This window comes from Tiliqua scincoides, chromosome 2, assembly GCF_035046505.1.
Source record: "Tiliqua scincoides isolate rTilSci1 chromosome 2, rTilSci1.hap2, whole genome shotgun sequence".
Classification (NCBI taxonomy): Eukaryota; Metazoa; Chordata; class Lepidosauria; order Squamata; family Scincidae; genus Tiliqua; species Tiliqua scincoides.
Genome location: NC_089822.1, coordinates 271,878,077 through 271,899,161, shown reverse-complemented (window position 1 = coordinate 271,899,161; position 21,085 = coordinate 271,878,077). Strand labels below are relative to the sequence as shown.

At 59.2% G+C, this 21,085-nt stretch overlaps 2 protein-coding genes across 2 annotated transcripts; both read left to right on the top strand.

Annotated features, from left to right (window-relative positions):
- Nucleotides 1–29: 29 nt before the first annotated feature.
- On the top strand, nt 30–3,073 carry ZBTB22 (zinc finger and BTB domain containing 22). The gene is made up of 2 exons (XM_066616755.1): nt 30–158; nt 712–3,073. Exon 2 carries the CDS (start codon nt 734–736, stop codon nt 2,282–2,284), a length of 1,551 nt encoding a protein of 516 aa, XP_066472852.1. The 5' UTR covers nt 30–158; nt 712–733; the 3' UTR covers nt 2,285–3,073.
- A 5,531-nt stretch (nt 3,074–8,604) lies between these two features.
- On the top strand, nt 8,605–19,751 carry TAPBP (TAP binding protein). Its single transcript, XM_066617581.1, has 8 exons — nt 8,605–8,725; nt 8,990–9,214; nt 9,738–10,037; nt 15,262–15,594; nt 15,828–16,154; nt 17,986–18,075; nt 18,184–18,209; nt 19,090–19,751. The coding sequence occupies exons 1-8, from the start codon at nt 8,683–8,685 to the stop codon at nt 19,099–19,101; spliced, it is 1,356 nt and encodes a 451-aa protein (XP_066473678.1). The 5' UTR covers nt 8,605–8,682; the 3' UTR covers nt 19,102–19,751.
- The last annotated feature ends 1,334 nt before the right edge of the window (nt 19,752–21,085 follow it).

The window sequence follows — 21,085 nt, the reverse complement described above, 5'->3', positions numbered from 1 at the left end:
CGAGGCGTACCCGGCGGCGCGCAGGTCGGAGGGCGAAAACCGCGCCGGGCGGGCGGCGGCGCCTTAAAGGCGAGGCGGCGGGGGGCTGCGCCTTTAACGCCGTCCCGAGGCCGCCCAGCAGTCCGAGCGGAGCCGCCAGGCCCGGAGCCCCGAGGCCGGTGAGGAGGCGGCGGAGGAAGAGGCGCCTGCGCGGAGCATCGCGGGACGGAGGGGAGGAGGGAGGGAGGGATGGGGCCTGCGCCGCGCCGGAGCTGGCGCTCTGCACTCGCTCAGAGGTGCCCTCGCCCTCTCGGGGGAGGAGCGAGGGGGCCAGGGGCGCACGCGCGCCGGCCCGCGAGTGTCCCGAGCATGTGCAGAGTGGCCCGCCGCAAGGGGGCTCCTCGAGGAGGGCTGCCCCGGCTGATAGGCCCCGCCCCCGCCCTGCACGCCCCTGGAGCGCCTCTCGTGGCGCACTGTGGAGTGTGCGCTCTGTGCATGCTCAGAGGCTAGCTTTGCAAGGGCCTCAGCCCCTGCCAGCCGCTGTCCCGGGTCAGAGAAGGGAGGCGGGAGGGAGGGACTCTCTTCTTAGTTCCCTTCGGCAGCCAGCAGGTTTTACCTTCTCCTGATGGTGGGATTTGAACCCGTGGCCCCGTGTTTTGCAGGCCAGGCACCCGCCTGGCGCCTGCCGCCTTGTGCTTCCCCCGCCTGACCTTCTTGCCCCTTCGCCTACAGAAAAGGGTCGGCCCGCGTCAGCATGGAGCCCTCCTCGGGCCTGGCCATCGTCCACGTGGACTTCCCTGAGGTCACCAGCGCCCTGCTGGAGAACCTGAACCAGCAGCGGGTGGAAGGAAAGCTGTGCGACATCTCCATCCACGTGCAGGGCCGCGTCTTCCGGGCCCACCGGGCGGTGCTGGCCGCCTCCTCCCCCTACTTCCACGACCAGGTGCTGCTCAAGAACATGACCTCCGTGGTGCTGCCCAGCGTCATGGACCCCGTGGCCTTTGAGACGGTGCTGGGCTCTGCCTACACGGGCAAGCTGAGCATGGCGGCCGACGAGATCGTCAACTATCTGACGGTGGGCAGCGTCCTGCAGATGTGGCACATCGTGGACAAGTGCACCGAGCTGCTGAAGGAGCGACGCGGGGCCCTGCTGGCGCCCTCCTCCTCGTCCTCCTTCCGGGCCCACTCCAGCCGCACCAGCGACAACCAGTCCCCCAGCAGCAGCAACTACTTCAGCCCCCGGGACTCGGCGGACGGCCCTGAGCACGGCAAGTACAACCCGCGGGGGAGCGCCCTGGCAGGCGATCGCGATGGCCCCGAGGACCATGATGAGGAGGTCATCTTCCAGGCCGAGAAGGGCCCCTCGCGCTGCCCGGACCCCTTTGCTGGGGGCAGCAAGTTCATCCTGGAGACGGACGACGACATCAGCGACAGCGGGGAGCCTGGCAGCAGCGGCAGCAGCGAGGTGCGCCGGCCGACCTACGTACGGCCCAGCATCATGCCCCAGAAGCAGTGGGTCTTTGTCAAGAAGGAGCGTGCCCAGGAGGACCTGGTGCTGACCTGTGAGGAGGACGAGGACCCCGTGGAGGTGTCGGTGGGGCCTGCCCCAGAGGCTGCTCTCAGTATCAGCGACGTCCGCACACTGACCGACCCCGGGGGAGGAGGGGGCGGTGGAGGGGGCAGCAAGCTGGAGGAGCAAGTCAACTTCTGTGAATCCTCAGAGGACTTCCCCTCGCCCTACGAGGCGCTGGAGGACACCTCGTCCCTTCCGGGTGGCTCCTTCCCACCACAGCGTTCCCTTCTGCCCATGGACATGCAGGGCAACCAGATTGTGATCTTCCCCCCACAGGCGCCTGTGGAGCACGGGGCTGTTCAGTTGGCAGCCAGCTCAGGCGACGGCAACAAGATCTTTATGTGCCACTGCGGCAAGGCCTTCTCTCACAAGAGCATGCGCGACCGGCACGTCAACATGCATCTCAACCTGCGTCCCTTCGACTGCCCTGTCTGCAACAAGAAGTTCAAGATGAAGCACCACCTAACAGAGCACATGAAGACCCACACTGGCCTGAAGCCCTACGAGTGCGACGTCTGCGCCAAGAAGTTCATGTGGCGGGACAGCTTCATGCGCCACAAGGGCCACTGTGAACGGCGCCACCGCCTCAGCGGGGTGGGGGGGCCTGCAGGTGGATCTGGACAGGCCAGGAAGGAGGCCTCCCCCTCCCGGGCCAGTGGGGAGGGCGAGTGGAGCACCCCCGGGAGGTCGCCACGCAGCGAGCTGGGCTTTGCAGGAAGCAGCAAGATGTAGGGTAAGGCTGCCTCTGCCCCCCTGCAGCAGCCCACCCCCTTGTCACCTCAGAGACTGCATTTGCCCCCACCCCTTGCCTGGAAGAGCTGTGCTGTGCTGTGCTGTGCTCCAGGACTGAACTTTTTTGGGGTGGGGAGTGGGGGTCCTGGGTGTGGCCCTAACAAACCCACTCCCCTGCTTCTCCTCAGCAGCTCCTCCAGGCCTTTGCTGGAGACGTGGGACAAACGGAGGGCCTTGGGCCCACCTGTGGCGGTGTGGGCACCCTGGAACACTCTGGGTTCCCCCTGTACCCCCACCTCTCCTTAGTCTGCGTCTGTGTGTGTTTCAGGGTGGGGGAGCAAAAAGGCCCCACTCCAGACTGCTTCTGTGGGTTGCCTGGTAGCCGCTGCCCCCAAACTATGTGTTTGTCCTGTTTGTGAGTGTCCGTGACGTTGTAAGCTGCCTTGCAGGAGATGGGCGGACTGCAGAATGCTGCTCTCAGGGGAGGGGGGAGTGCTCTCCAGCGGTCCCTGAACAGTTCCCCACACACAGAAGGCAGCTCTCTCTCTCTCTCTCTCTGCCTGGCACGGAGGGCCCGGGAAGGCACTCTCCTTCCTTCTCCTCCTGCAACAGGAGGACCTCTGGGAAGAGGCTGCAGTCCTGGCCATACTTGTTCCTGGGTTCCCCCCCCCACACCCTTGTGCCCCCTCCCTTCTGTGGTTCCAGTTATTTTGAGGTTTTGTAACTTAATCTGGTTTCAGCCTCTGTTTTTTTCTAAATTCGTGATAAATATTTATTGGTCTGTTTCAGCCCCTGACAGCCTGTCCAACTGTTGTTTGTGCTTTTCACACGTATGTCTCTTCCCTGTTGGAGAATGGAGGGACTTTGTGCATCCCCCCCACCTCTTGTTGGAAGCTGGGATGACTGAATGTCTGGGGCTGGAGGCTGCCCACCTGCAGGTGCCTCCTGGCTGCTTCAGCCTCCAGATGCCTGGGTCCTCTGGCAGGGGTGGGGTGTTGACTGGGTGCCTCTGGTGCTAAATCTGCTTGCTTGGGGGACATGGGGGGCTGCAGTTCTGGATCTAGTAGCACCTGGGAGGACCCTTAACCAATAGTGGCTCCCCCACAGCCCCCCTCCTGCTTTTAGTCCTGGTGGGGATGGGTTGGCAGACAACACCAAACTTCACCAAACTTTTCCGAGTGGTGAAGACCAGAAGTGATTGTGAGGAGCTCCAGAAGGATCTCTCCAGACTGGCAGAATGGGCAGCAAAATGGCAGATGCGCTTCAATGTCAGTAAGTGTAAAGTCAGGCACATTGGGGCAAAAAATCAAAACTATAGCCTATCACAGCCTATCAACCTATCACGTAAACAGCCTATCACATATAGGGTGATGGGTTCTGAGCTGTCTGTGACAGATCAGGAGAGAGATCTTGGGGTGGTGGTGGACAGGTCGATGAAAGTGTCGACCCAATGTGCGGCGGCAGTGAAGAAGGCCAATTCTATGCTTGGGATCATTAGAAAAGGTATTGAGAACAAAACGGCTAGTATTATAATGCCGTTGTACAAATCTATGGTAAGGCCACACCTGGAGTATTGTGTCCAGTTCTGGTCGCCGCATCTCAAAAAAGACAGTGGAAATGGAAAAGGTGCAAAAGAGAGCGACGAAGATGATTACGGGGCTGGGGCACCTTCCTTATGAGGAAAGGCTACGGCGTTTGGGCCTCTTCAGCCTAGAAAAGAGGCGCCTGAGGGGGGACATGATTGAGACATACAAAATTATGTGAGGGATGGACAGAGTAAGTAGAGAGATGCTCTTTAGACTCACAGAACACCAGAACCATGATGTGCATGTGCAACCTCCTGATTTTAGAAATGGGCTATGTCAGATGCAAGGGAGGGCACCAGGATGAGGTCTCTTGTTGCCTGGTGTGCTCCCAGGGGCATTTGGTGGGTTGCTGTGACAACCAGGAAGCTGGACTAGTTGGGCCTTTGGCCTGATCCAATGTGGGGCTGTTCTTATGGAGTGTGTGTGTGGGGCAAACTGAGGTCTGCCATGGTCTTGTTTCCACTCCACCCCCTCTGTCTAGAGCTGCTGCTCTTCCAGCAACATGCCCTGGGTGACTGTGCTGGCACCTGAGGGGGGAGCAGCTTGAGAGGGGCAGCCCAGATTTGGGGGGTAGATCATGTGCAGAGGTTCTGGAAAGGCTTTCTCAGCCCCTACCCATAATTGCCTGAGGAGGGGAAGTGGGTTCCTGGGGCCCACCACATGACTCAACAGGAAGCCTAGAAGTAGGGCCCACAGGCAGGCCTCCCCCCCAGCCCCGCAGAGCTGCCATCTCTGCCTGGAGCCCTGGAAAGCTGCTGGGAGCTGGCGGGAGGCCGCGTCCTGCGACTGGTGCTGCCCGCCTGTCCTCAGAGCCAGGCCTCCCCAAATGGCTTTCGTGCCCTCCAAACCGCCCAGAGGGTGCTGGCGTGGAGTTGGCCTCTGGCTACTGCCGGCTGAGCTGCGCATGCGAGGAGGGAGAAGTGGCGGTAGGGGCTCCCAGCCCACTGCGCTGCCTGCAGCAGGCCGGGTGGGGGCAGCGGGCCCGGCGTGGCTCTCTGCGACTGGCTGCGGGGCAGCTCGCGGCAGGCTCCGCTTCGCGTGAAGGCGGTGACTCGGCTGCCCCCCAAGGGAGCTCCGCAGAGGGACTGCCAAGCGCGCTCCGGCAGGGGGCGGACGGGGGACCGGAGCGGAGGCCGCCTCTGCGGAGACTTCGGGGGTGACGGCGCCCCCTGCTGTCCCGCCGCCGCACTAGCGCCGCGCGAACAGCCAGGCAGGGGTGAGAACCACGCGCGCCCGTCCTGCCCCGGCCGGCGACGGGGGCGGACGCGCTCTGCCGAGCTCGCCCCGCCGGCAGCAGGCGCGCGGCCTGGCACGGTGGCGGCGGAGTGGCAGGCTGGGGGGTCCTTCATGCCGCTGCCGAGCCCCAGGCCCCCCCCGCATGGAGCAGCAGCGGCCCAGGGCAGCCCCGTGCGGACTTGCTTGGCTCCCGCCTGGACGAAGGCGCGTGTTCTTCGGCCACGCCTTGCGCCCCCTTCAGGACCCTTGGGGCCCTGGATGACCGCTTCCTCTCCAACCCATCTGTTTTTCAAAGAGCTCCTTCACTGAGGCGCCTGTGGGTGCCAGGCCTGGGGCCACCGCACCGCGCGAGTACCCCTCACCTGCAGGAGGCACTCTCCTCCCCCCCATCCGTGGCTCCTGACTAGGGACACGCAAGGAGGTGGGGATGCCACAGAAGCACCTCTGCTCTGTGCCGGGTGGGCTCTCTGGCAACAACAGCAGAGCAACTTTGAGGAGGCAGAGGGAGCAAGAGGGGAGCCTTTGTGGGCACCTATAAGTCGCGCTTCCGTGGGCAGGCGCCCCACTAGAGGGGGGCCTGTCTGACAACCCAGAAATGCCAGTGATGTCCCCCAACAGGAAGGGAACGAGGCCTGGCTGCACTCAAGCCCTCCTGCTCTGCACAAAGAAGGTCTACACACACACACAAACACACACCCCCCACTCACACACCAGCCTGTCCAGCAGCAAAGGCCCTCTCCAACAACAGGCAAGAGGTGTCTCCCTCGGGGCACCCCAGGCTCTTCTTGTGTCAACCATGCCAGAGGGAAGGGGGAACACAAGGGGTGGGAGTGCTGTCACTAAGCACCTGTTGTGGTGCCTGTTTTGCCCTCCAGCCACACTTCCTGCACAGGCTCTCTTCCGCCATACTAGCCCAGGGTCACCCTGCGCACCCATGGCTGGCAGGGACTGGAGCAGCTGCCTCCCTCCTTGGGCCCAGGCCAGTGCACAAGCTGAGGCTGATGGGACAGGATGAGTCACTCGGCTCCACCGTGGGGCAAATCCCTGTTTCCAGGATTGTACGCTGCAGCCTGCCCCGTTCAGGCTGAGTACTGTCAAGACTGGGGGAGATCTGATCTTAGGCAGAGGAGGAAACGGTAGACGCATCTGCCAGGCAGGGCCTGGCCAGTCACTCAAAGACCCAATGCGCCACCTAAAGGAGACGTGGGAAGAACCGCACCAAGGGCTTGTGGCCTGGCCCTTGCTTCCCAGATGTCCTAGGAGCGGAGGTCTTCTGACCTGGCCAGATCTGGCAGAGTCTCACCTGGACCTGTGGGGCTGCCCCACCCCAGTCCAGTGACTGCAGGCCTGAGACAACCAGCCTTCTCCTCTCTGACACTCAGCTCTGCCTCTCCTGGTCACTGCTGGCAGCCTGGAGCCCTGCCTGGAGGCAGTGGGGAAAGTGCATGTGGGCTAAGAGGGTGAAACTCAATCCTGCCAAAAAAAGAGGACCTCCAGGGACACAGGCATTGGACTGGGCACCTGTTCTGAAGGGGGCAGCCCTCCCTCTGAAGGAGCAGGTGCGCAGCTTGGGTGATCTCTGGAATCTGCAGTGCTCCTGGGTAGCAGATGTGGCCAGGGGAACATAAGAACAGCCCCGCTGGATCAGGCCATAGGCCCATCTAGTCCAGCTTCCTGTATCCCACAGTGGCCCACCAAATGCCCAGGGAGCACACAAGAGACCTGCCTTCCCTTGCATCTGGCATAGCCCATTTCTAAAATCGGGAGGCTGAACATGCACATCATGGCTTATAACCCGTAATGGATTTTTCCTCCAGAAAGTTGTCCAATCCCCTTTTAAAGGCGTCCAGGTCAGATGCCATCACCACATCCTGTGGCAAGGAGTTCCACAGACCAACCACACACTGAGTAAAGAAATATTTTGTCTGACCTAACTCTTCCAACACTCAATTTTAGTGAATGTCCCCTGGTTCTGGTGTTGTGTGCGTGTAAAAAGCGTCTGTCTATCCTCGCCATCCTTCCCATGCATAATTTTGTATGTCTCACTCTCTGCCAGTCACTGCTCCTGCGGCTTCACTGGCTGCCCATTCAATTTGGAGCCCAGTTCCAGGTGCTGGTTTTGACCTGGAAGGGCCCAGTCCTATCCAGCTTTCCAGAGCTGGTGCAGCTGCAGTGCAGCCCTGAAGAAAGGGAACAAACATCCCCTTACCTGGAGGAGGCCTCTGTGGCTGCCCCCCTGCCACAGGATGCAGGGCAGGCAAGGAGGTGGGGATGCACCAGCACTGGAAAACTGGATAGGATTTGGCCCTTGGGCCTGGGACCAAGTCACCTGCCTCCTGTCACCCTTGGAAAAAGCAGGAAATGCAGCCGCAGTCCCCTGGACGCGAGTCCCACTGACTTAAGACACAGTCAGACTTGCTTCCGAGGAGGCGCACAGGCAGGCACTGTGCACCTGTCAAGACAGCCCAGCTGGAGAGCGGCGGGGAGGGCGATGGAGTCCCAGGCCTCAGCTTGGCAGCCAGAGACTGGGATCGCGGCCTGGCAGGGGACGACTGGCCCTCTTGCTTCTGGAAAGCAGCACACCCTGCAGTGCCCGGAAACCGGCTGCGAAGGCCGAATGGCAGGCGGCCTGGGCGGGGAGCAAGGCGGCCCTTGGCCTCGCCGTCCATAAGAACATAAGAACAGCCCCACTGGATCAGGCCATAGGCCCATCTAGTCCAGCTTCCTGTATCTCACAGCGGCCCACCAAATGCCCCAGGGAGCACACCAGATCACAAGAGACCTGCAAGGCTTCCTGGGAATTGTAGTTAAGAACATAAGAACAGCCCCACTGGATCAGGCCATAGGCCCATCTAGTCCAGCTTCCTGTATCTCACAGCGGCCTACCAAATGCCCCAGGGAGCACACCAGATAACAAGAGACCTCATCCTGGTGCTCTCCCCTACGTCTGGCATTCTGACTTAACCCACTCCTAAAATCAGGAGGTTGCGCATACACATCATGGCTTGTACCCCATAATGGATTTTTCCTCCAGAAACTCGTCCAATCCCCTTTTAAAGGCGTCTAGGCTAGACGCCAGCACCACATCCTGTGGCAAGGAGTTCCACAGACCGACCACGTGCTGAGTAAAGAAATATTTTCTTTTGTCTGTCCTAACCCGCCCAACACTCAATTTTAGTGGATGTCCCCTGGTTCTGGTATTATGTCCAGCCCTACAGCAGTCCGCCCTGGCAGGGAACCGACCCTCCTCGGGTTCCCGCCTGGCCAGTGGCACGACCTCTTCGCTCCCTGCCCCGCGGGCAGCCCTCAGCGACTTGCCCCTTCCCAAGGGGGGCTCCACAGCCCCCCCCCCAGGAAACCCCGCACAGAGCAGCAGGCCGCGTGCACAGGTTCTCGGCGCAGGGAGGCACTCTGCACTTGCACAGAAGCGGCCGGGGGGCGTGCCCGGGCGGAGCGCCTTCCTCCTCCGCGGGCCCCGAAAGCGAAAGTGGAAGCAGAGGGAGGGCAGGTGCCTCGGCGGAGTCGCAGCCAGCAGAAGCCCCGACCGACTGCTCGCCCGCCCGCCGACTGCCCAGCATGCCCGCCGCGCGGTGCGCCCCCCTCCTGCTCGTGTTGCTCGGTGAGTGGGCGCCGGGCTCCTGGGTCCCCGGGAGGGCGGGCGGGCGGGGGGGCGCCTGGGTTCGGAACGGGCGCGGGCTTGCCGCTGCCGGGGAGCCCCGTGCGCTGGTCGGCGGCGCAGCGACAGCCTGACCGACGGGCCTTCCGCCTGACGCCCCCCCGCAAGCCCGGACGCCTCGGTCCCCCTCTGGCCCCGCCCTGCCCGGGCCTCTTTGGCTTTCCCTTCTCCCTCCGCCGCTCACGTCCCCTTCTTTCCCCCCTCCAGGCGCGGCGCTGCGCTCCTGCTCGCCCGCGGAGCCCGCCCCGGCCAGGCTGGGCTGCTGGTTCGTGGAGGAGGTCGGCGGGGGCGGCGGCTCGGTCATGCCCAGCGCCCTGCGCCAGCGCCGGGCCCTGCTGCTGCTGCCGCCGCCGGGCCAGCGGATGGAGGAGGCCCGCCTGGAGGCGGCGCTGCCCCCGGAGGTGGAGCACCGCCTGGCCTTCCAGATCCTGGGTACGGCGCGCCCTCCCGCCCCTGAGCGCGGACGCCGCGGTCGCGCCTGCCGCCCTGCGCGGACGGGGGCTCCCTCGCCCGCGGCGCGGGCTTCGGCGGTGCAGGCGCGACCCGCTGCTCCCTGGCGGCGGGCGAGGCGGGCGGAGCTCCCCGGCCCCCGCGCAGCACGCGTCGGCTGGTTTCGCTGCCGCGGGAGAACTAGCGCAGCCCCCCCGGACGGGCAGCAGCTGAGCCCCGCGCCAGGCACTCCCGGGGCTCTTGGGGGGCGGGCGGGCGGGCACCGCTGCAGTCAGCCAGCCAGCGGAAGAACAGGTGTCCCGCCTGGCCCGCGCGAGAGCGCAGTGGGAGGGGCGCGGCCGCTGAGGAGGGGGCTTGGCTTGGAGCCTCGGCACGGGGAGGAGCGTCGCGCCAAGGCCAGGCAGGGGGCGGGGAGGCAGCCGGTCCGGGCGCGAGTTCAAGCAGGCCGGGCAGACCGGGGCCCCTCCCCTGCCCACTCTCTCTCTCTCTCCTCTCCCCTCTGCAGACCCTTCAGGGACTCTGTGGGGCGGGGGAGACGCCAGCACCGCCCCCCTCTGGCTGGGGGCAGACCCCGGCGCCGCAGACGCCGCCTCCTGCGAGATCAACGCCTACGCCCCCCAGGAGGCCCACGTGCGCTGGGCAGCGGGCCTGGTGGGGCGGGAGGGCTGCCCGCGCTCCCTCGAGAGGGGCAAGTGGTTCATCGCCACCGTGCAGAACCCGGGCGCGGGCTACGGGGTCAGCAGCATCCTGAACGAGGAGGAGCCGTCGTCGCCTTGGAAACGGGACGCTGTCACCACCGCGACAGGTACCCCGAGGGGGCGGGCGGGCGGGCGGCTGCTCAGCGGGGCTCCCTCGTGTCTCTTGAATGAGTGGAAATGAACCGGTTTGGGATTTGGGCCAGGGAGAGCCCCCCCCCCGCCAGGCTTGTTCTTGGTGCTGAGGAAGCATCCCGTAGCTGCCGCTGTGCCCACCGGCCATCCCTCAGTCAGAGAAGCCAGTGCCAGGCGGAGGTTGCTGGGCACACTTGGATTCCTGGCCCTGAGGCGGGAGTCAACCGGCACAGCTGAAATCGGAAACACTAGAGCAGTGCTTCTCAAACTGTGGGTCGGGACCCACTAGGTGGGTCACGAGCCAACTCCAGGCGGGTCCCCATTCATTTCAGTATTTTATTTTTAATATATTAGACTTGATGCTGCGGTATTTGAGGAAATGTTTCCGACCTGTACTTTTAACAAGCTACTATGTATATTCATTTAGCAGTGATAGTAAATGGAATTTACTCCTGAGTAAGTGTGGGTAGTATTGCAACCTAGAACCTCAAAGGTAGCGTTCTCTGAAGTGCTACCTGTTCCACACGCAGGGCCAGCTAGGCAGGCGGAGATCAGGGGTCTCAATGCGTGGATGAGACGGTGGTGTAGGGAGGAGGGGTTTAAATTCGTTAGGCACTGGGGAACGTTTTGGGACAAGCGGGGCCTGTACAAGAGGGACGGGCTCCATTTGAACCAGAATGGAACCAGACTGCTGGCGCATAACATTAAAAAGGTGGCAGAGCAGCTTTTAAACTGATCCCTGGGGGAAGGCCGACAGGAGCCGAGGGGCATCCGGTTCGGGACTCCTCATCCCTATGGGATGAGGATGGGGAGGTTAGAGAACAAGACAAAGGCAGGGTAGGAGAAGAAATTGGGAAAGGTAGGGAGATGGGATGTGATAGACGGTTTGGCAAAATGAGAGGATGCGGGGACAAAGGAGCGAATAAGCAGCCCATCCTGGGGCATTCCGTGTATAAATGCTTTTATGCAAATGCCCGAAGTCTACGAGCAAAGGTGGGAGAACTGGAATGTCTGGTGACAAGGGAAAATATTGACATAGTGGGCATAACGGAAACCTGGTGGAATGCGGAGAATCAGTGGGATACCGCAATCCCGGGCTATAAACTCTACAGGAGGGACAGGCAGGGGCGTGTTGGAGGTGGGGTGGCCCTTTATGTTAAGGAAGGGATAGAATCCAGCAAAGTAGAGATTGAAGGTGGGTCCGACTTCACCGTAGAATCTCTGTGGGTTAAATTACCAGGCTTGTGCAGTGATGTAATACTGGGGGTGTGCTATCGTCCTCCAGACCAGAAATCTGATGGGGACCTTGAAATGAGGAAACAGATCAGGGAGGTGACAAGGAAGGACAGGGTTGTAATCATGGGGGACTTCAATTATCCTCATATTGACTGGGTCAATTTGTGTTCTGGTCACGATAAGGAAACCGGATTTCTTGACGTGCTAAATGACTGTGGCTTAGATCAGCTAGTCACGGAGCCCACCAGAGGACTGGTGACTCTGGATTTAATTTTGTGCGGTACGCAGGACCTGGTTAGTGATGTAAACGTTACTGAGCCATTGGGGAACAGTGATCATGCTGCGATCCGTTTTGACGTGCACGTTGGGGGAAGAATACCAGGCAAATCTCTAACAAAAACCCTTGACTTCCGACGGGCGGACTTCCCTCAAATGAGGAGGCTGGTTAGAAGGAGGTTGAAAGGGAGGGTAAAAAGAGTCCAGTCTCTCCAGAGTGCATGGAGGCTGCTTAAAACAACAGTAATAGAGGCCCAGCAGAGGTGTATACCGCAAAGAAAGAAGGGTTCCACTAAATCCAGGAGAGTGCCCGCATGGCTAACCAGCCAAGTTAGAGAGGCTGTGAAGGGCAAGGAAGCTTCCTTCCGTAAATGGAAGTCTTGCCCTAATGAAGAGAATAAAAAGGAACATAAACTGTGGCAAAAGAAATGTAAGAAGGTGATAGGGGAGGCCAAGCGAGACTATGAGGAACGCATGGCCAGCAACATTAAGGGGAATAATAAAAGCTTCTTCAAATATGTTAGAAGCAGGAAACCCGCCAGAGAAGCGGTTGGCCCTCTGGATGGTGAGGGAGGGAAAGGGGAGATAAAAGGAGACTTAGAGATGGCAGAGAAATTAAATGAGTTCTTTGCATCTGTCTTCACGGCAGAAGACCTCGGGCAGATACCGCTGCCCGAACGGCCCCTCCTAACCGAGGAGTTAAGTCAGATAGAGGTTAAAAGAGAAGATGTTTCAGACCTGATTGATAAATTAAAGATCAATAAGTCACCGGGCCCTGATGGCATCCACCCAAGGGTTATTAAGGAATTGAAGAATGAAGTTGCAGATCTCTTGACTAAGGTATGCAACTTGTCCCTCAAAACGGCCACGGTACCAGAAGATTGGAGGATAGCAAATGTCACGCCTATTTTTAAAAAGGGAAAGAGGGGGGACCCGGGAAACTATAGGCCGGTCAGCCTAACATCCATACCGGGTAAGATGGTGGAATGCCTCATCAAAGATAGGATCTCAAAACACATAGACGAACAGGCCTTGCTGAGGGAGAGTCAGCATGGCTTCTGTAAGGGTAAGTCTTGCCTCACGAACCTTATAGAATTCTTTGAAAAGGTCAACAGGCATGTGGATGCTGGAGAACCCGTGGACATTATATATCTGGACTTTCAGAAGGCGTTTGACACGGTCCCTCACCAAAGGCTACTGAAAAAACTCCACAGTCAGGGAATTAGAGGACAGGTCCTCTTGTGGATTGAGAACTGGTTGGAGGCCAGGAAGCAGAGAGTGGGTGTCAATGGGCAATTTTCACAATGGAGAGAGGTGAAAAGCGGTGTGCCCCAAGGATCTGTCCTGGGACCGGTGCTTTTCAACCTCTTCATAAATGACCTAGAGACAGGGTTGAGCAGTGAAGTGGCTAAGTTTGCAGACGACACCAAACTTTTCCGAGTGGTAAAGACCAGAAGTGATTGTGAGGAGCTCCAGAAGGATCTCTCCAGACTGGCAGAATGGGCAGCAAAATGGCAGATGCGCTTCAATGTCAGTAAGTGTAAAGTCATGCACATTGGGGCAAAAAATCAAAACTTTAGATATAGGCTGATGGGTTCTGAGCTGTCTGTGACAGATCAGGAGAGAGATCTTGGGGTGGTGGTGGACAGGTCGATGAAAGTGTCGACCCAATGTGCGGCGGCAGTGAAGAAGGCCAATTCTATGCTTGGGATCATTAGGAAGGGTATTGAGAACAAAACGGTTAGTATTATAATGCCGTTGTACAAATCGATGGTAAGGCCACACCTGGAGTATTGTGTCCAGTTCTGGTCGCCGCATCTCAAAAAAGACATAGTGGAAATGGAAAAGGTGCAAAAGAGAGCGACTAAGATGATTACGGGGCTGGGGCACCTTCCTTATGAGGAAAGGCTACGGCGTTTGGGCCTCTTCAGCCTAGAAAAGAGACGCTTGAGGGGGGACATGATTGAGACATACAAAATTATGCAGGGGATGGACAGAGTGGATAGGGAGATGCTCTTTACACTCTCACATAATACCAGAACCAGGGGACATCCACTAAAATTGAGTGTTGGGCGGGTTAGGACAGACAAAAGAAAATATTTCTTTACTCAGCGTGTGGTCGGTCTGTGGAACTCCTTGCCACAGGATGTGGTGCTGGCGTCTAGCCTAGACGCCTTTAAAAGGGGATTGGACGAGTTTCTGGAGGAAAAATCCATTATGGGGTACAAGCCATGATGTGTATGCGCAACCTCCTGATTTTAGGAATGGGTTAAGTCAGAATGCCAGATGTAGGGGAGAGCACCAGGATGAGGTCTCTTGTTATCTGGTGTGCTCCCTGGGGCATTTGGTAGGCCGCTGTGAGATACAGGAAGCTGGACTAGATGGGCCTATGGCCTGATCCAGTGGGGCTGTTCTTATGTTCTTATGTTCTTATGTTCTTAATGGTCAAAAATTTTCCTGCTGGAAGATGTCACATCCAGTCATGACGTCACTTCCGGTGGGTCCTGACAGGTTCTCATTCTAAAAAGTGGTTCCCAGTGCTAAATGTGCACTAGAGAATAAGCCCCACGAAAGAGGCCAGGGCTTGCTTGCGACTGAAGGTGTTCACATGGCGCTGGAGAGAAGTGCTTGCCCCGGGGTGCAGCGCCAGGGCAGAAGGTCTCTAGCAACCCCCACACGGGCATCTGGGGAGCAGGTTCAAAAGGGCCCCAATCCTTGCATGCAGACCGAGGCTGTGATCCTCTGTGTGCTTGAGTGGGGGCAGGACCCTCTGAACTCAGTTGCGAATGGGGGGGTGCTGTAAGTGGATACCGTCCTGACCTGCAAGGAGGACCCTCTTAATGTTGCAGAGTGGGAGGGAGGGGCTAGAGGAGGAGGAGCCTCCAAGAGGCCTCTGAGTGTCAGCACCAATGGCATTCCTGGCCACTGTGCTGCTCCAGGGCAAGCCTGGAAATGCCCCCCCACTGGTCACATGACTCTGAGGTCTCTGAGGGCAGCCCCCCAGGTATGCCACTGGCCAGGACCTCCCCAGAGCCAGGCATGATGGGCAAAGTGGGCTAGAGAGGGGCCCCTCGGGCAGCAGCAAGGCAACGCCCCTTCCAGCCTGGGCTTGTTTGGAAGGACGCCTGGCTTTCTGAGGGGGCGGGGCATCCTCTCCGCCAGTGTGCTTAGGATTGCAGGCCCAGCAGTGCAGAAAGTGGCCTGATGCAGCCGCCTCTCACTTCCCTCCAGAGCTCCAGGTTAGGGTTTCCCTTGCTGAACAGGTGGAGCACCTTTTTTCAGATTGCACCTTTTCTGGACCCTCTTCAGAACTGGGGCCGCTTGTGGCTTGTGAGGAGACGCGGTGCGCATGGGGAGTTTGGGGTTTCCTGGATGCTTGCGCAGAGAGGGGCAGGATGCCCAGAGCAGCCCTGGTTCCATTAGAAGCATGAGGCGGGGCAAGGCTCCACTGCGCTTCTGCTAGTTGTGGTGGTTGTACCTGGCCACCTGCAGCCTCAGGAGGGAGCCTTGTGGTTGGGTCTGGAGCCCCAGCAGCCGCCCCAAAGAGCGGGAATGTTTGGGGGTGAAGCAGCGCTGGGGACACTGGGCTGCCAGTTTCTGCTCCTGGCTAGCTTCAGAGCAGATGGAGGGCGGGTTGAGTCTTATGCCCCACATTGCACTGACGCGCCTCTTCTGCCTTCTCCCCAGCCGTCCTCTCCGTCTTCACGCGGACCCCCCGCCTGCAGTCCCGCCTGGGCCAGGCTGTGCTCCTCGACTGCGGCTTCTCGGCCCCTGCCGCGCCCTTCTCAGTGGAGTGGCGGCACCAGCACAGGGGAGCTGGTCGGGTCGTCCTGGCCTACGATGGAGCCGCCCGCCAGATCTCTGTGGCAGAGGAGGGGGTGGAGCTCTTCCTGGACTCAGGGAGCAGCAATGTCTCGCTGCGTCTCAAGGACGTGGGGGTGCACCACGAGGGCACCTACATCTGCACTGTCTACCTACCTCATCTGCATGCGCAGCAAGCTATGGAGCTGAAGGTTGTGGGTGAGCCTCCCCCGCCCACTGTCGAGAGCTCTGCAGCTCCTGCATGGCTTTCCCTTCCCACTCTCCCAAGCGAGCTCCCCAGCCCTCTGCAATGAGGCCAGGGTGGCAGACGGCGAGCTCAGGAGGGGGGAGAGGTGGGGGCTCCCTGTTTCTCCCTTCTGCATGGCGTGGGTGAGACGCTGGCAGGGGGTGGCTCTGCCTTCTGCCAGCCTCATTCCTCTCCCCCCTCCCAGAGGCTCCCACAGTGACGCTCCGGCCAGCCCCACTCTTGGTACACCCTGGCGCCCATGCCGAGCTGGCCTGTGAGGTCTCGGACTTCTACCCCCTGGATGCCACTGTAACTTGGAAGAGACGTGGGCCCCACACGCCCCAAGACGTGTTCCTGGAGACCTGGGAATCTGGACACCGCCAGTCGCCTGACGGCACCTACAGCTTCACCAGCTTTGCCCGCCTGACGGCCGCCCAGCCCAGCGACCACGGAGCCTCCTATAGCTGCCACGTAGCCCACGATGGCCTGGGAGAAGCCGGGCTGATAAAGGCTGTGAAACTCCAGGTGGCAGGTGGGCATTGGCGAGGTGGGAGGACGGAAGTGTTTTTGAAAAAGTAGTCCCTGGGCCCAGGCAGGTCCTGTGAGGCATATTGTGGTGGTCGAGAGCCTGACCTGTGAACCCAAAGTCCCTGGCTTGAGTCTCGGCTCCAGGCAGCCTCCCTTCCACCCTCCGGGGAGCCCAGGGGCTCCTACTGTCCTTCCCTACTCCTTGCCTCAGGTGATCCTTGCAACAGCCCTGTGAGGTGGACCAGACTGAGAGATGGTGACTGGTCAGCATCATTCAATGAGCTTCAGGACCGAAGCAGGGAACTGAACCCAGGTCTCCCCAGTGGGACTCTGGCACTCTACCCACTGCAGCACACTGCCTCTCCATACTTTTAGGCCTGAAGCTGGGCTGCCTTGCAGTGTTGAGAATTAGCGTGGAAAGTGTGTATTTAAAAGTTTTGAGCACCTGAAGCTCTCTTGTAAAGCGTGTGGTTTATTGAGCCTTGAGATGATAGCAGGAAGGAAGATAGCGTCAAGGAAAGATAGCGGTTGATTCCGAGTGCTTCACTGAGATCAGCCCGAGAAAGCTCCAGGAACGGCTCAGAGTGTCTCTGGTTGCCAAGTTTCCAGGATGGAGAATAGAGTGCTGACTGGCAGCCCAATCCTATGCAGGTCTACTCAGAAATAAGTCCCATTAGATTCAGTGGGGCTTACTCCCAGGCAAGAGTGGATAGGATTGGGCTGTTAGTTCCCTGCTTGTGACTTCTGTGCTAGGCAACTCCTGCCTGGCTTTCAGGCAGAGGAGCGAAGGTCTTGCAGAGCTGGAGGCAGCCATCAAGTTAAGCGAAATTTGCTCAAGAAACATCCTTCTCATGGGCTGGCTAGTTTTCCTCAAGCAGTGCAGGTGCCGATTCCGGTTCTTGCCTGGAGGGGTCCAGTGATGTTCTTGAGGGGGGCCCTTCCTCGGTTGGAGCACACTTTGAGGTGCTATTGCAAGATGATTTCCTTCGCAGGTGGGCCGCTGGCTACTGAGTGTAAACCTGCAGCTTGCTTTGTGTGGCCCTCTTTGTTTAAGGAAGTTGTGGTTCGCATCCATTGGTTTGTTTTAACATCTACAGTGGGGTGTGTGTGTGTTTCCTGCCATGAACGGAAGTCCTGGGTGGGCAACCATTCAGCTGCCTTGCAGAGGTGCTGTGGTGCCCGTTGAGTGCTGTGGCCTGGTCCTGCTGGGGTTCGCTCTTCTGCTCACAGGAGCTGTGATCCTGCAGAGTGGGGTGCTCTGATGCTGCAGGGCCCTGACTTCAACTGCTCAGGCCTAAGGAGAGCCCTGCTGAGTCAGGCTCAAGGGGCCAGCAGCTGCCCCAGTGGGGTGCCCATAAGCGGGAGAGGGAAGCATCCTTCTGTCCCGTCTCTGCAGTTGGGATTCAGAAGTGGTCTGCTGCATAGTGTCATCCGTAGCCCTCTGGTTCTCCATGAATTTGCCCAATCCCCCATGCCTGTTTCTGCCCAATGTTGCACATATGCAACAGGGACCAAATGTGTACACCTGTGGGCCAGGCAAAAATGGGTCAGCACCACCCCAGCAAGTGGCCTCACCGCATCCTGTGGCAAGGAATTCCCTCCCTCTGTCCCCTCGGAATCGCTCACCATTTGATTTCATGGGATGCTCAGCCTGGCTCCAGCATTGTGAGGGAGGCAGAAAAGCAGCCCCCTCCGTGTCATGCAGACCTCCCCATTGCCTGAGGAGGCAGGGGAAGATCGGGTGGGGCAGTTTGGGGTGCTGGCTTGTGTGGTGCAATCCATGGGGAAGGCGGGGGGCGTTGCGTCTTTCTCATCCCCTGCTCCTTCCCCCCCAGGGTCATCTGGGCCTTCCCTGGAGGACGCCATCGGCTGCTTCTTGCTGGCCTTCGTGACACTTGGGATCCTGCAGGCGCTGTTCAGACACGGTCAGTCACTCGCTCCCTGGCTTGCGGGTGGCCACATTGCTGCTTTTGCCAAGGCCCACTCCTGGCCCCCCCTCCACGAAATAACCATTTCCCCTTTTTCCTTTGCAGCCTTTGGAGGCAAAACAAAAACAGAGGTAAATTCAGTGACCCCCTCCTGCCCCTCGTTGACACCTGTCTTTTTCTTTCCGAAGAGAAGCTGCGGTCTTGGCAGACCACCCCCCCCCGTTTTGCCTTCCAAACATCTCAGCCCAAGCCACATGCAGCCCTCGGGGGACACGGCTCACAGATGAGGCCCTGCTCTGCATGTTGAAGGCTTGGGGGGGGGGCTATGTCTCCCCTGCCCCCCCTCACAGCACTGCTAGTTAGGGGGTCTGGGGTCGCAGGGCTGGGGAGGCCTCTCTCCACTCAAGGCTGGAAGGTCCCTGCTGGTCAGAGGAGCAGGTCCTTTGGCATGGGTGGGCCAGAGACAGGCCCCCCCACGCACATCTTCCTGTCTTGGCATTGTGAGGAGGGCGGAGCATGTGTGTGTGCCACGTGCAGGAAAATCCCAGGTCCAGGACAAAGGGACTTTGGGGAGGGGGCGGATCTCGGCCTGGGAGAGGCTGCTGCTCAGAACAGACTGTGGGAAGTGGGAGGGGGGAGTCTGCAACTGACGGCTGGGCAACCTCAGAGTGGCTGCCCCTGCCTGCGCTCCCCTCTCCTGCAGAGGCATCTGAGGACTCCCTGCCTTGCTGCTCAGGCTTCCCCCCACTGTTGGGCGGGGGGGGGGTAAAACACAAAGGCCTGGGCTGTGAGGGGGCCTGGGGGACTGTAAGCCAGATCTCTTTCTGGAAAGCCAGGTGGGCATCTTCCCTGGGCTCTCCCCCACTCACACAGAGTGCAGGGGGGGCACCCACACCTGTCTAGCAGAAGCAGCTGGGCAGCAGTGGAAGCCTCACAGGCCTTTACAAAAGGGGGTGAGAAATTTGGTTGCCCCTCCCCAGCTCATCTCATTTGTTTCTGTTTCCTCCACAGAAACAGGAGTGAATTTGGATAACTGAGCCCCATTGTCTGCCTGCCTGCCTGCCTGTTGTTTGTCTTTCCCACGTCAGATCCCCTCCGTGAGGGGGCCCAGCAGGAAACCTCTCCCCGGCTAAGGGACTCCTGGATCCCTCCCCAGCCCTGCTCTGCATGTGATGTTTTCTGGGGCGGAGGGACTGCCTTGTGGGGACCTTGTGTCTCCAGTGCTGTAATGCGGAGGGGGCAGGGGTTGCGTGGAGGGATCTTCACTCCCCTCCCTCCATGAAAGATTTTGCGGTGCCTTCAGCACCCTCCTCACCTTCCCTTTTCCAGCTTGTTTGGAGAAGCCGTTGTCAAAATCACCACACAAAGAACCCTTGGAAGACCAGGAGGCAGAAGAGCTGGAGCTGCCAGTGGCCGGCAGCAGGGGGTGGTGGTGCGCTTTCCACTGGGGCCGAATGCAAGAATAATGACTAGCGCCAGCCTTAGCCTTCCTCACACTGAGAACCAAACAAAGCCTCACTGTGAAGTCTGCGGGTTCAGTGGGAGGGGGCGAGGAGCTTCTGAATTTGGCTGAAGCAGATGGGAGGGAGGAGCCCAGACTCCACCCCCAGGAGTCACTGATAGAAACACTGCCCTCCCTCCCCAGCTAGTTTTCTCCCTTAGAACATAAGACTGGCCGGTGTTGAGGCTGATGGAGCAGAGCCTGCATTCTGCCTTTCCCCTACTTCCTCCTACGTGGTGAAATGAGGCCCCCCACCCCTTACACCTCCCCTGCTACTCCAGCCCAAGTTGGAGTCGCCCTCTGCTGCTCTGTTTAAGCGGCCCCTTCAGCGTTTTGTGCATCTGAATTTCTTTTCCCCTAAGCAGCTCTGGGCCGTGCCCCTCAATGCCCCACGTGGAAGGTGTCATTACGAGGAAAGGGAGGACCCAGCCCTTTGCAGGCTAGCCTGGCTGGCAGAATGGGTCTCATCTGCTCACCTCCCCCTAAGCACAATGTGGACTGGGCCGGCCTCTGAAGCCAAAGGCAGGCAGGCCGCCCACCTCCATGTGCTGATTTCCTGTGACAAGCATCTTTTCCACAACACCCCTGCAGGGCTGCCACATGGTGCAGTCCTAGAGCCAGGCCTCTTCCACAGCCAGCAAATGCCAGTGCCTGCTCCCTGCCTGCGGTTAGCCCCTCACTCCTCCCATGTGGTCTGGGCACTGTAGCTAGTAGGGCTGGGAAGGCAGAGCCTGTCTTCTCTCTGTGTGCTGCACATACCTCTGCTAATAAAAGGACTGCAAGCCCTAAGAGTTGTGTGTTTGATCACTGCCGGTCTCCTGGAGCTACAGGCTCAGCTGCTGGTCACTACTGAGTGGGCTGAAGACTAAAATCGGTGTGAGCATTTTGCCTAAAGTTGGGCAAAGATAACATCCGAAGGTCGCCGGTTCGAGGCCACCGGCACCGTGATCGGCGAGACCTTGAAGCAGCTGACAAGCCCAGCTGAGTTGTTCCACCTGCTCTTTGGCCGCCCTCCAAGTGAGATATGAAGGATTGTCAGCCTGTGTGGGAGGAAAACGGAGGCCAGAATGTGATACCAGATCATAAAAGATCCATCTGAAATGTTGTGGTTCTTGAAAGACAGAACCTTCTTCAATTGTAAAAATCCCTATTGGGATTTAGTACAGCCTGCCTATGTAAACCGCCTTGAATAAAGTCTGGGGAGAAATCTGACGACCAAGAAAGGCGGTATAGAAATACCTGTATTATTTGGCCAGCAGTCTGAGGCAAAGAAGGAAGGCCCATAGCCAGGGAGACAGACCAGGGACAGATTGCACTTGCTCCCGGTGTGGAAGGGATTGTCACTCCCGAATTGGCCTTTTCAGCCACACTAGACGCTGTTCCAGAACCACCTTTCAGAGCGCAATACCAGAGTCTTTTGAGACTGAAGGTTGCCAACAGTAAATTATTATTATTATTATTATTATTATTATTATTGGGGGTCATAAGAACATAAGAGCCCTGCTG

What these genes read in the sequence shown, in the direction of transcription:
- ZBTB22 (XM_066616755.1), top strand. Translation starts at nt 734, where the DNA reads ATGGAGCCCTCCTCGGGCCTGGCCATCGTCCACGTGGACTTCCCTGAG.
- TAPBP (XM_066617581.1), top strand. Translation starts at nt 8,683, where the DNA reads ATGCCCGCCGCGCGGTGCGCCCCCCTCCTGCTCGTGTTGCTCG. An exon ending in CCTGGCCTTCCAGATCCTGG is followed by an intron (nt 9,215 to 9,737) that starts GTACGGCGCGCC and finishes TCCCCTCTGCAG; the next exon opens with ACCCTTCAGGGACTCTGTGG. An exon ending in GCAGGCGCTGTTCAGACACG is followed by an intron (nt 18,076 to 18,183) that starts GTCAGTCACTCG and finishes TTTCCTTTGCAG; the next exon opens with CCTTTGGAGGCAAAACAAAA.